The sequence below is a fragment of the Platichthys flesus genome, chromosome 6, assembly GCF_949316205.1.
Source record: "Platichthys flesus chromosome 6, fPlaFle2.1, whole genome shotgun sequence".
Classification (NCBI taxonomy): domain Eukaryota; kingdom Metazoa; phylum Chordata; class Actinopteri; order Pleuronectiformes; family Pleuronectidae; genus Platichthys; species Platichthys flesus.
This window is the reverse complement of record NC_084950.1, coordinates 26,794,184-26,806,789: the sequence shown is the minus strand read 5'-3', so window position 1 is coordinate 26,806,789 and position 12,606 is coordinate 26,794,184. Positions and strand designations below refer to the sequence as shown.

Sequence of the window (12,606 nt, the reverse complement as noted above, 5' to 3'; positions counted from 1 at the left end):
GTGGTGCTGCTAATACTAACAATGTTTGGATCCACCTACACGTGTGAGTCTAGCTTTTCTCACATGAATGCAATTAAAACAAGGGCACGTTGCTCCATGACCAATGAAAAGCTACAAGAGTGTCTCAGGGTTGCCCTTACTACTTATGAGCCAAACTATGTTGAAATTGCCAAATCAAGGCAATGTAATTTCTCTCACTGAGTTAAACAGGCTCGAAACATCATAGTTTTGATAAGTTAAGCTAGTTGTGTATTATTAAAATACTCTGAGGCTTGTGATGCTATCCAGCTGTAAATGCACAGACTACAAATCTATGTTATGGTTTAAGAGGCTCCATTTTGGTTTGACTGGAGTTTTAGTTCTTACCTTTAACAAATATGGACATGAACCTGCTATACGCACCTTATTTTTGGCTTGTTTATGAGTCGGCCAATTTTTTGTTAATATGGTGGATCCTATTTTACCAGATTCATCTGGCTGTTTGTGTTCATGGATATGAACCTGCAAAGCACCTTATTTCTGCTAGGAAATGTTGTTGAAGACTTATTTACTATTATTGTGATGGATACTGTTTCAAGATGTTCAGTTCACATTATGCATTTTGGGATATGAACCTGCTGTAACAACCTAATTTCTGCTTGGAATTGTTTTTGTTTCCTCAACAGGCTCATTTATTGTTAATCTGATATCTGAATACTATTATACTATTTTCAAATTGTTTTCTACATTTGTGGATATGGACATGTCAGAAAAACAAAAGTGTAACTTTTGCACTTCTGTATTAAAGCTTGATAGCCTTCCTGTGTTTTGGAATGGAATGACAGTCTGTTACTGACTATAAAGTGAAAGAAAAGAGATGCGTGTGTGTCTGTTTAGCTCTGGAAATATACATTACTGTTTTTAATTTTTAGCCATTAATTGATAAATATTCTGTGCGGCCCTCACACCCACCGTGATTTTCTGATCTGGCCCACTTGCTCCTGAAGTTGAATAGCCCTGTTGTACTACATTCCAGCTAATGTACACATCTTTGATCAGTTCCTGGGCAATCGACTCTCCTGTCGGTTTTCATGGGAAAAATGACGTCTGTAAGCATCGACTCTTCATTGCAAAATTACCATCGATGCAGTGAATTGTCAGGGACATGTACGGCTCCATTGTTGTGCTTGACCATAGGTCAGTGGTAGTTGCAAAATACTCGACAGCTGTGACATCCCTTTGTATTTACCCCAATGTTTTTCATTTAGTGCAGGTAAGGCCTGTTTGGGATCACGTATCTTGTCTGGTGTCTTGACCATTTTCCGAAGCTTTCATTGCTCACAGTATTTATTGGACACAATGAAATGCGATCGCATCCGTTATTTCAGTGTGTCTTCGGGAGGTGGATGGATACGCTGTCGCGCTATGCAGGGTCGTTTATGGTTTTCTCTGTTGATGTTGGACATTGACAGAGATTGGGTGAGGTAACGTTAGCTTTGGCCACTGCAGGGTGTTGTCCCTCTGGTGGTTGGCTAATGGTAGTTGAAAAAGCGCTTGATTTGATATGTAACAAAGCACGCATTTTAAATGTCAATATCGCTGACAATCGTGCTCTTTTAATTGTGGCAGCCAAAATCATGATTGCGATTTAAAAGGGACATATTATGAAATTCCATTTTGTAGTCCTTTTACACATTAATTTGGGTATCTGGCATGTCTACCGTACCAAAAACTCTGGGAAAAAAAAACTCCAGCGATTTGTTGTGGTTCCTGTATGTCAGGGGTGTCAAACTCAAATACACAGTGGGCCAAAATTAAAAAATTGCTACAAGTCAAGGGCCAGAAGGATTCAACGTTTATTGAAAACTTATTGAAAGAACCTTAGTGCACATATTGAACCTGGAACTAACAAGGCCTATAGAGTATTGCTGATCAAACAACATTAATTAGGAAATAAATTAAATATAAATAATACATAATACATAAATACATTTAAAAGTAATAAAATCAGGTTCATTAACTGCTCTATCTGCAGTATCTGCGTGTCCCACAGCCGCAGCTTGGTTTTAAAAGCCCTCACTGTAGCGTACATGTCAGTGACGACATGGCCAGGCCCCTGAAGCTGCAGGTTGAGCGCATTCAGGTGGCTTGTGATGTCACACAGAAACGTTTTATTTCGGAGCTCTGTTGTGCCTTTCCCTTTGCTTTCCATAAACTCACAGATCTTCTCAAGCAACTGGAAAAATCTTTCCAGCACCTTTCCCTGGCTTAGCCATCGCACCTCTGTGTGATAGGGCAAGTACCTATATTCTGAACTTAACTCCTCCAGAAAAGACTTGGTGGTTTAAAAGACTTGGCGGTTTAAAAGACTTGGCCAGCTCTAATAGTAAATAGATTTGATCATGCGGGCCATATATAATTCATCCGCGGCCACATCTTGCCCGCGGGCCTTAAGTTTGACACATGTGCTCTATGTCATAAACGATACGCTAGGGTGCGTCGAATGGGATTACGACCGAAATATTCATCATAATCACACAATGCCCATGTAGGGAGTCTCGCTACATGGTCTTGGACGAGCGAGCTAACGCTAGCCGTGGAGCCAGGTTCCCTAGGGGCTCCCCCGGCTAGCGTTAGCTCACAAGCTAACCCGGCCGGTGGAGTTCAAATTTGCAGCGTTAGCTTGATAGCGTTAGTCTCCCCGGTGGAGCCCGGCCCGGCCCTGTCTCCCCGGGGGAGCCCGGCCCGGCCCTGCCAATGAGGTGTCCCTTATTTATTTTTCAGGGAGTTGGCAAACCTAGTTGCGAGTGGAGCATACGGACTGGAGCCAGGTGTGGAGGCTGAGGATCCTGCTGAAGCGGCCAATTCCGCGACCCAGTTTGGGAATTGAAACCGAGATGAAAGCAGACTTTCCAGTGCTATTTAGTAGGTCAAAGAGACGGATGAAGTCAGCTTTTGTCAGCTCGGACTGCTGGTGGCTGGTGTCATTTGATCCGACTTGGACTATTATTCTTTTAATAGTTGTTGGGAGTTAGGAAATGAGTCCGGGAAGTTTGCCCATGATGTCTGGCGTTGTTACTCTAGGAAAGCAGTGTGTGACTGCATTAATGAAGCGGATATTTCTCATGATGGAGTCTCCGATTATCAGGGTAGTTGGAGGGATTAGCGGAAGCAGGGTAGTTCCTGGCTTGGGCGATCTTGGCGAGCGCTGGGTTGCTGCACTGTTATGTGGAATGGAGGCGACCGTTTGGTGCAGAAGCGTGGCCGTGTCTTCCTCCGTGTGGCATGGCTTTCCTGCCCTGGTCAAGCCGGTGAGAATTCCAGAGCTACGCCTGATCACAGTCTCCGTCAATAACCTGCGGTGGGCGGAGGTAGAGGACTTGACCACCCAATTGAGTAGGGGGGCTTCCAGAGGCGGCAAGTCCGCAGCACTCAGAGTCTGGAACAGCTGGAGGTCTCGAGGTGGCTGAGGGGGAGACGGGCGCCCAGGACAGTGCTTGTCCTTTTTTGGCTACAATCCACTGCTCCTGTTTGCAGGGGGTAATCTGAGCCTTCTCGGTATGGCCCCCAGGGGGTGATCGCGACTTTACCGGAGCATGGTATGGAGTGGAGCTGGCTATTATTTTTGGCTGTGTTCCCATTGTCACCCACGGATCATCAGGCTGTGCTGGAGTAGACTCGGGATCTGGAGCTCCTGTGACGGTGTTGCCAAGCCATGGCAGTGTTGGATCGTTATCCAACGTTATCCATCCCCCGAGCCGAGTGGACATGGAGACTTGGCCTGGTTGCATTCAGGTTATGGCTGCAACCAGAGATTTTCAAGGCAGCGATGTGTGATGACTGGGTTGTGGCGATAGTGGTGAAGCCCAGGATGAGCTTGTCTTTCTCATTCAGTTCGGCCTTCAGAGAAATTATGCTTTCCCTCAGCTTTGATACGGAAAGGTTGCAAGCATCACACTCAGAATCAGCCATCGTATAGGTTAGTTTGTCCTTCGTAGAGGTTACTTTGTCCAAAAACTGACGAGCATATTGGCGAACAGTTGCCTATTAAAGGTTCAGTGTGTAGCTTTAGAAGGCAAGAGCAAGGAGAGGAGCAGCGTTATGGTGGCAGGAGAGCGGTGGTGGCGTGAACACCACACAACCAAATCCCTCAAACACAACAGAACTGTTTCCAGGGGATATTAAAAATGGGGAAAACATTTAATTGTTCATGACTCATGGAGTTTTTATTTGAAGTTGGCTACTGCTCACTGTTGTTGGAAACTGAGATAAATAAATGCTTTTATACTTAATTTTACATTTTGATTGCAGTATTCAAATTTGTTTTAATGCTGTTGTAGACAGCCCTTGTGCAAATTATCAGCCTGCTAATTTAAGTACAATATCCATTAACGTAATTGGGAAAATGTTGTTAGCTATACAACATGCAAGCTTCATCTTTTTTCGATCAACAACGCCTAAGTCAATACCTGTCAATCTGAAAAAGACGATGAATGTTAACATGTTTCTCAAGTATATTTGTCAGATTTCCATGAATTCTCCGTGTGTTACACCCCATGTTCATCCCTTTTCAGCATTTTACATCTAAAACTAAATGTTTAACATACCCGTCCTTTACTTAGCTGCTGTGGCTAAAGGGTAGATCGGTAGTCCTCCAACCAGAAGGCCGGCAGCTTGATCCCAGCCTTCCTCATCTGTATGCTGAGGTATCCTTTTGGCAAGATCCTGATTGGCAAATAGGTGAGTGGCAAAACTGTACTATAACGCACTTTGAGTGGTCATCAAGAGACTAAAACAGTACTATATAAATACAGACCATTTACCATTTTACTTGAGTATTTGTTTTCTGAAGACTTGTTACTTTCGACTTTTTACAATTTTTAAACAGGCTTGTTACGTTCATAGAATATACTTCAAGGGAATACTTTTTCTTCTTATAATCACGTGCCACCTTCCCAGCATCAAGATAGGCTTCAACCTAAATGAATGGGGTCATAACACAGAAGAGACAATTCTTTGTATAAATCACACACATAACTAACATAACTAAGCAATGTAAAGATTGTAAATGTAAATGCTCCCCAACCTCTTACATTAACACTACTCATACTGTTTGTTTTACTTACTATCAGGTTGTATGTCACTTTCTAGTTGAAAACAACTCGTTTGGTTATGTCACCCAATCAAATTCAGTGAAACGGTTGAATACTTTTGGAGAAAGAACTTTTAATTTTGAAAATTATTTTGACAAAAAAAGAATTATTGTGAGATAGTCTTGCTACAGGTAATTACTTTAGAAAATAGCAAATTTAGAAAATTTTTTTTAATTGACATTTATACTAACAAACTTTACGCAAATTTGGAATTGTTAAGATCTAAATGTTGAAAACATTGAATGTTTTAGTGGATTTACACTCATAATTTACATTTCATATAGCAAATTAGTAGAATATCTTAGTCATTGTGTGCAAAATGTGTATTTCATTCAAACAGAACCTTATAGGAGACCATAATGGAGTCACAGTATGCATGTAACATCTGGTCCACAGGGCTATAGTTCAGTGAATAAATGTTGGGAGACATCTTCCTGATGAAGATTCCAATGTTGAATTTCTCCAGCCCTGTCACAGTGTCAAACGAGTAGAAGATCTCTTCCACTTCTTTGTCGATGTACCTTGTGGCATAGAGCAAACCACATGACATAAAGGTATTGGTCACCCCCTGCTTGTAGACCGAGGTGTGCCAGGTTTGGCCAAGTGTCAGAATTTCATCGTCCTCCACCTTGGACAGCACCAGGTTTCCACAGTCCTGGGTGGTGGTGTAGATAACCCAGACCCCGGACTCATCTGTTGCCAGGTCCAGATCGGTGAACGGGTAGCATTCATCAAGGTGGCAGAAGTTTCCCTTTGAGTTAAATCTGACAAAACAGACATCAGAAGTGATAGGTGCGTGATCTTTACTTTTTTGTTTCTTTCCACACATAGACATAGAAATATGAACTGTATGGAGTTTTAAATGGTAAATGGGGCCTATTTATATCATACATTTCTAGTCTTATCAACCACTCAAAGCTCTTAACGGTACAAGTCGCATTCAAGCATACGTTCATACAGTGCTTCTATACACAGCACCTTTTCTGTCACAGACCATTCACTACTTCCATGTGACATCATTTGTTTTTTGAATTCCCAGCTACTTGCTCTTTATTTAAAATGAGCGCAGCATATGTGATTCTACATACACTAAGACTAGTCTTAGTCTAGTTTAGTCAAAGACTTAGTCTTAGTATACTGTGCGCTAGTTCACAGAAAAATCTACAAAACACAAAACAACTTTGGAGTTTTAGAGGTAAACAGTGTGCAGCCAAATCCAACACAATTGAAGTAACCACTTCTTTTACTGAAAAAAGCAACAGAAAAAAAATGACTTGATAGTGCTCCTGCGGTGTCATCCAAGCCCCCTCATTAGAATATTATGTTTTTTTTCTGTCTTTTTTACGTTTGAAGAATTGATCACCAGGTACTTCAATTGTATTGGATTTGGCTGCACACTGTTTACCCCTAGAACTCCAAAAGTGTTTTGTGGACTCAAACACTTGACCCGCCTATTTCTATCGCCATAGTGGTGAGTAGTTTATTAATTAATTTTCACTTTTGGGTGAACTCTCCCTTTAAGACTGCCACAGAGAACTGCAGAGTGCCACCTGAAGGCCCAACTCAATTTCACCTCTTCTCCCTACCCCTACCCCTACCCCTTGTTTTCGATGAATATTTTGCCCCTTGAAACAGAGTGACAAGGGTTAGTGGTTGAAATCTTCCCCTACGAATTGGGACAGCCTTTCCAGAAGCCATTACATCATCAGTATTTGTGCGAAAACCCCGACACACCATCCGTATGCATTGATATAAACAGAAAGAACAAAAAGTTTTGCATGGATGTCATTGTAATACAATTGTTGAGATCTTAAATAAGTGACAAGCCTATATATATCCTTATAACATCTATGCTAATGCTGGTGAATCAATAACATTTGATATTGAAAAGCTTGAATGCTTTGCATTATTTCAAGTATGAATCAAAAGTACACAGCTTCAGTTTAGTGGCAGTGGTCAGTATGCAACCCTGCCAGGATGCTTTGTTATTAGAGCAGTTAAGTTCAGTAACATCGCTGCTATACGGTGGTTAAATAAAGTGCATGTGTCTCTTCAAAGAGCTGTTATGCGACATGACATCATGTGAAAATACGGGATTAAGATGCAAAAAAATTATCTAGTATGCCAACGATAGTGCACTAGCGATTCTCTTTTAAGGTTGTTGTGAAGAAAATGACTATAATACATTGAAACTATATTAAACTAAGATATTACAATCATAATTATAATTTTAAAATCTGTATTAATGGAGAAATTGCTACATTTGTGGGTCTCTCTTGCCGGTGAAATTCTTGTACCCCTCGGTTTGAAGTGTGGGTCTGAACAATCTTAATTTCAAGGGCTGTTCAGTCCTAACATTTGGCCCTACCCCTCCGTCTCAACAGGTATTGGGACATCTACCCCTACATGGGAACACGAGAAACAAAGGGGAGTGGCTAAGGGGTGGGGAGAAGTGGTGAAATTCGGATTGGGCCAAAGTCTTTTGTGGGCATCAAACAGTATAACTCCACTCCTGTCTGCAGGGATTACCACGGATTATAATCGGACACTAAATTCCAACAACATACACAAAGATGTGCAATATTATACAGTTTTTTCACCTCTGTATTCTATTCTACTATGTATTGTTTTGTACTGTAATTTGCATATGTGTATTATTGTTTAAAATATGTGGTCTGTAATGAATAAAATTTTGACTTAAACACTTGTCTGTCTACATGAGCTGAAAGACAAAGGTGAGCAGCGAACCTGGTGCCTTTGGGTAGTTGTAATGTGGAAATGGTTTTAGCGGTGAGGTTGAATCGACAAACAGCATCTTGGTTGTAACAGTTGTAGTATAAGGCCCCACCAAACAGAACAACATTTGGACCCTGGATGGTGTTGGTGGTTGGGTTGCTGGTGTGGATCATGATATTCCCTGGAAGAAGGAGAAAGAGGAGTTATCAGTTCATCAAAATATTCAATAATATATGTGCCTCAGCTTTTGAGACAAATGCAATTAAATTATCAAAATCAACAATAACGTCATCCTTCTGAGTATGTGTAAGCCTAAAGGCTGAATTATAGTACTGCGACTGCAACACACAGTTGCATCGATGGACTCGTTTTGGTTTATGGTTCCCCAAGGGTTGCGTGTGTTAATTCCCCGCCAGAACACTAGGCGGAGTAACGTGTTTTGTCAAAGACAAAACACAAAAAGAAGAGACGTCTTTGTCTTCGTCGACTGTTTATTTACATCACCACTGCGGCTCCTTATTGTCTTTTTCTGGCGGAAAAATCGGCCAGTCAGTGACGGGTTATACAAGTGGTCATATTTTCTGATCTCTTCTGCCAAGTGCTCTTCTATTTGGTCCATATTCGTTCTTCTAAATCTTCCATGATTTCTGCCGGTATTATGGGAAATGAAACTGGAAACTAGACTCCGGACGGGATGTAGTAAGCAGACCAATCACAGCCTTGCGGGCTGTGTGAGGCTCGCGTTGCTTTGTCGTATAGTTAGAAAAATTGGCGGACGCACGCAAGCCGCGCGATGTGGCACGCAAGCACGCAATGGGCACGTTGCGTGTCTTGCGTGCTTGCACGCCTGCGTAAAATCCGACTATAAATCTTACATCTTTAGGCCTGATTATTGTCCTCCTTTGTGGCAGGTTTGTGGCATCATTTATATGGGCTTATTATCTCACAATTTAATCCTATCGATACTTTCACAAAACTTTGTGACCCCAAGGAACCATATCAACTATGGTAAAATGGGCATAATATGTCCCCTTTAAGACTAGACTATGAGGGAAAGTTGAATTGTTATTACCAGAGATTATGTATATCATTAATCATATTTCCCAATGGTTTTAGGGAATTTTTTTTAAGTTTGATTCCAGCAGCATCATTGCTTTAAACCACCAGCTTTCAGTGAACACATATTCTGGAATTAGCTTTCTGATTTAAAAACTGTTAGAAAGAATGACAAAATACAGTGATAGGGAAGTTGTTTCCAAGGTTATTATTTACAGTGATGCTTTAATGCTTGTCTATTATAAATGTCTAGTGAGCTGATATTGAAACCAGAACAATATTTACCTGGGACGCTCACCCCAACAATGAGAGAACTCAGGCTTGAGTATAGACGAACATAGTTGGAGTATCTGTTGCTGGCTATCATCATTACCAGCCAATGCCAGTTCTCTTTCCCCACCTCTGGTTTGGGATCCCGACCCCAAGCACCATACTTGTTGGTGCCAGGAAACTCTCCTGCTGTGTTCACCCTGGGCCCAGTGATGTTTACAAACTGACCATGTGGACAGTTACCTGAGGGGTAAATGTGAAAACAGATAAAGAACCTGTATGTTGGGATACTAAATATGTACAACTGATTGAAAGGGAAAAAGCTACTGGCACTTCACTTTTCAATTGAAGCTATAGATACTGATAGTGCCCCACAATGTCCAGTTCATTTCTATCCCACATTAGTTTAGTGAGCATTTGCCTGTCACAGATGTGAGTGACCTCATTTAAAGTGGCACTTTATGGTCTGCTCAAACCTGGTGTCAACAGCCTGCTCCTCTGATCCACAAGTGGACAGTTCTATGTTTGCCTGTTCACACCTGGCATTAGAATGTGTCTCCAGTGAACATTTCTAATCAGATCTCCCGTCCTTGCACTAGACATAAAAACATGAATGTCAATTTATTTTACAGAAAACAAATGACGTGTTTTTTTAATCAGTCTGGCTACACAGTGTCCATTACTTGGTTGAGTTTGAGCAATTGGATATACCATGACCTGATGACAGAGAATCTCCACAGACATCCATTAAAAGTAGTTACAGAACTACACATATTATATATATATTCTGCTCTTTGCTTCACCCCCTTTCTAAACCTGATGAAATCACACAGGGATCTAAAATGCCAATGACTAAAACATTCACATTACTGTGTGCACTTCTAAAATAAACACTGTTAATTCGTGAATCAAGTCTCTCCAGATTGAACCTCACATTTACAGTTTTGACAAGTCCATTGTGTCATACAACAAGTGTAGGTTATCATGAGTTGAAAATGCTAATAAAATGACTTGTGACAATGTCATATTGTCTCTAACTGCCCCTTCAGCCAGGGTTTGAGACTTACCATGTTGGGGCTGAGTGGGTTGGATGATGGGGTGAAGTTCATTCCTGCACTGCGCCAGATCTCTCTTCAAACGCTGGTTAGCTTCTTGTCTTATTACCACCTGCATGGTGTCGTACTTTTTCAGCTCTTGCATCTCTGCTTTCACGTCTTCCAGCTGAGAGATAGCAGCACAGCAGATGTCAAAAAAAAATTCTTTCTACAAATATAAATTACTTTGAATACTGTCTTCCTGTCATCTGAGAAACTTGGCTGGCTGATACATTAATAATGAGCACAGTGAATTAAAATACATTAGACCCTCTCTACTTCCATATTTTTCACTACCATCAAAACATTTACATTTTACATAGTTATTAAAGACTGTTGTTTATAATATTGGTAAGAGCAGTTTTAAAATGGCCATTGAACTGCAATAATGTACTGCGACTGGAAAAGTCATTACATCATAATGAAAGATTTGCATGTATGCTGTAGGAACAGTGCAGTATAGTTCAAATTAACATTAATAGCATATTAGAGGTTTGCACACAGATGTTTCCTTCATTAGTATTAACCCTGGTGAGAAGCATGTTTGGTGAATCTACCTGTTTAGTTGTGTCAATGGTGAGGTGCTGGTCTTCCGTGGTGGTGCTATTCAGCTTGTCGATGATCTGTTTGATGTCCTTCAAATCATTCTCTATTACCTGCAGACTGACAACTCCATAAAGCTCTCCGTCATTCTCTCTCTCCAGCATTGCCACGTCCTCCTGCAGCTCGGGGAGACGTCGGTCCAAACCCAGCAGCAGACTCTCCAGCTCTAGAGTCTTCAGGGAGGACAGGCAGACCCTTTGATCAGACATCACTCAGAGATCCATTAGTATGACTGTACACATAAAAAGAGTAGTGTAACTACATTTTAAGAAGTAGAGGGAGGATCTGTTATAAGCAGTCTGGTTTGAGATAAATAGTGGTTACCTTCTGGGAGGTAATCTCCATGTTGCATTTTGATGCATTGTCCTCCACTGTGCTGAGTTTGTCATGAGGGAATGCCTGCTCAGAATAAGTCAACTCACACACACACTTATCTGCTGACGTCGCCTGAAATCAAGAATATTGAACATTGCATGTAAAATATAAATACTAAATATTCCTGTTTCACATGGGCAGTGTTTAGCAAATATAAAAATTATAATAATCACTATATTAATAGTGTTTTCGTACCTGTTGGCTGAAAGTGAACAGAGCCCACAGTGGCACGATCAGAAACAGCATCATAGTAGAGTGAAGACAAGAACTTAGTGAAACAGGCAGTTTTATGTGACTGTTACACTGTAGAAGGAGGTTGTGTGTGTGTGTGTGTGTGTGTGTGTGTGTGTGTGTGTGTGTGTGTGTGTGTGTGTGTGTGTGTGTGTGTGTGTGTGTGTGTGTGTGTGAGAGAGAGAGAGAGAGCACAAAATGTGTCATGCTCCCTTCAAAATGGGACCACTTCCTGCTTTCGGTGGGGATTGCAAAACATCAGAATTTTCCTTTACCCAATAAAGTGAAATACTGTCGATATAGAAAAACCTTAAGGAAGTAACATTTAAGATTCTTTACAGTCTTTATATGTAAAAAAAATCTCCAGTCAGCAAACCTCCTGCATTCAATTTATTTGCTTGAGTACAAAAATATATTAACAGCACAATGTAGTCAAAGCTGTATATCAGGAGATCAAATGACAATATGCAATGTGAAGGGTATTACTCATAGTGACTAACCGAAAGAGATTTTATTTATTTTATTTAAGTTGTTTTATTAACAGCAACTTAACTGTTGTGGGTCACCTTCAGCATACTCATAACACCGCTGCTTTAAACCATAAAGATTCCACAAGTTTACAAGCACCAAACAGCAGACAGCTTGTGAACATTTCAGAGATATTCTGTTGGTGGAGACCATTACACAGCTAAATGTCAGGATATCAGATTTAAATTAGCTTGTTAACTTAAAACATGACTAAATACACAACAGTAATAAATATAAATATCTACTTTATAAATATATATATATATATGCATATCAACATTAATGCAATTGCCATATATAAAATTATATAAATTCTACATATTATCAATCAATCAATCAAATTTTATTTGTCTCATCGGCTTTAACAGGGTGTGACATCCTCAGTCCTTAACCCTCAGCAAGAGTAAGGAAAAACTACTAAAAACCCTTTTAACAGGGTAAAAATACATAGAAACCTTAGAGAGAGCCACATGTGAGGGATCCCTCTCCCAGGACGGACAGGAGTGCAATAGATGCCAAGTGTAGGAAAACCTTAACCAGATTAAAGTTTTAAGCAGCATTGATGAGGGTAAACATCCCGA

General features: G+C 40.7%; 1 protein-coding gene across 1 annotated transcript; it reads right to left on the bottom strand.

Annotated features, from left to right (window-relative positions):
• Positions 1–5,185: 5,185 nt before the first annotated feature.
• On the bottom strand, positions 5,186–11,610 carry si:ch211-194m7.5 (olfactomedin-4). Its single transcript, XM_062390810.1, has 7 exons — positions 11,462–11,610; positions 11,216–11,338; positions 10,846–11,064; positions 10,262–10,415; positions 9,210–9,437; positions 7,881–8,049; positions 5,186–5,896 (listed from the first exon to the last, which is right to left on the bottom strand). Exons 1-7 carry the CDS (start codon positions 11,513–11,515, stop codon positions 5,461–5,463), a joined length of 1,383 nt encoding a protein of 460 aa, XP_062246794.1. The 5' UTR covers positions 11,516–11,610; the 3' UTR covers positions 5,186–5,460.
• Between the last annotated feature and the right edge of the window lie 996 nt (positions 11,611–12,606).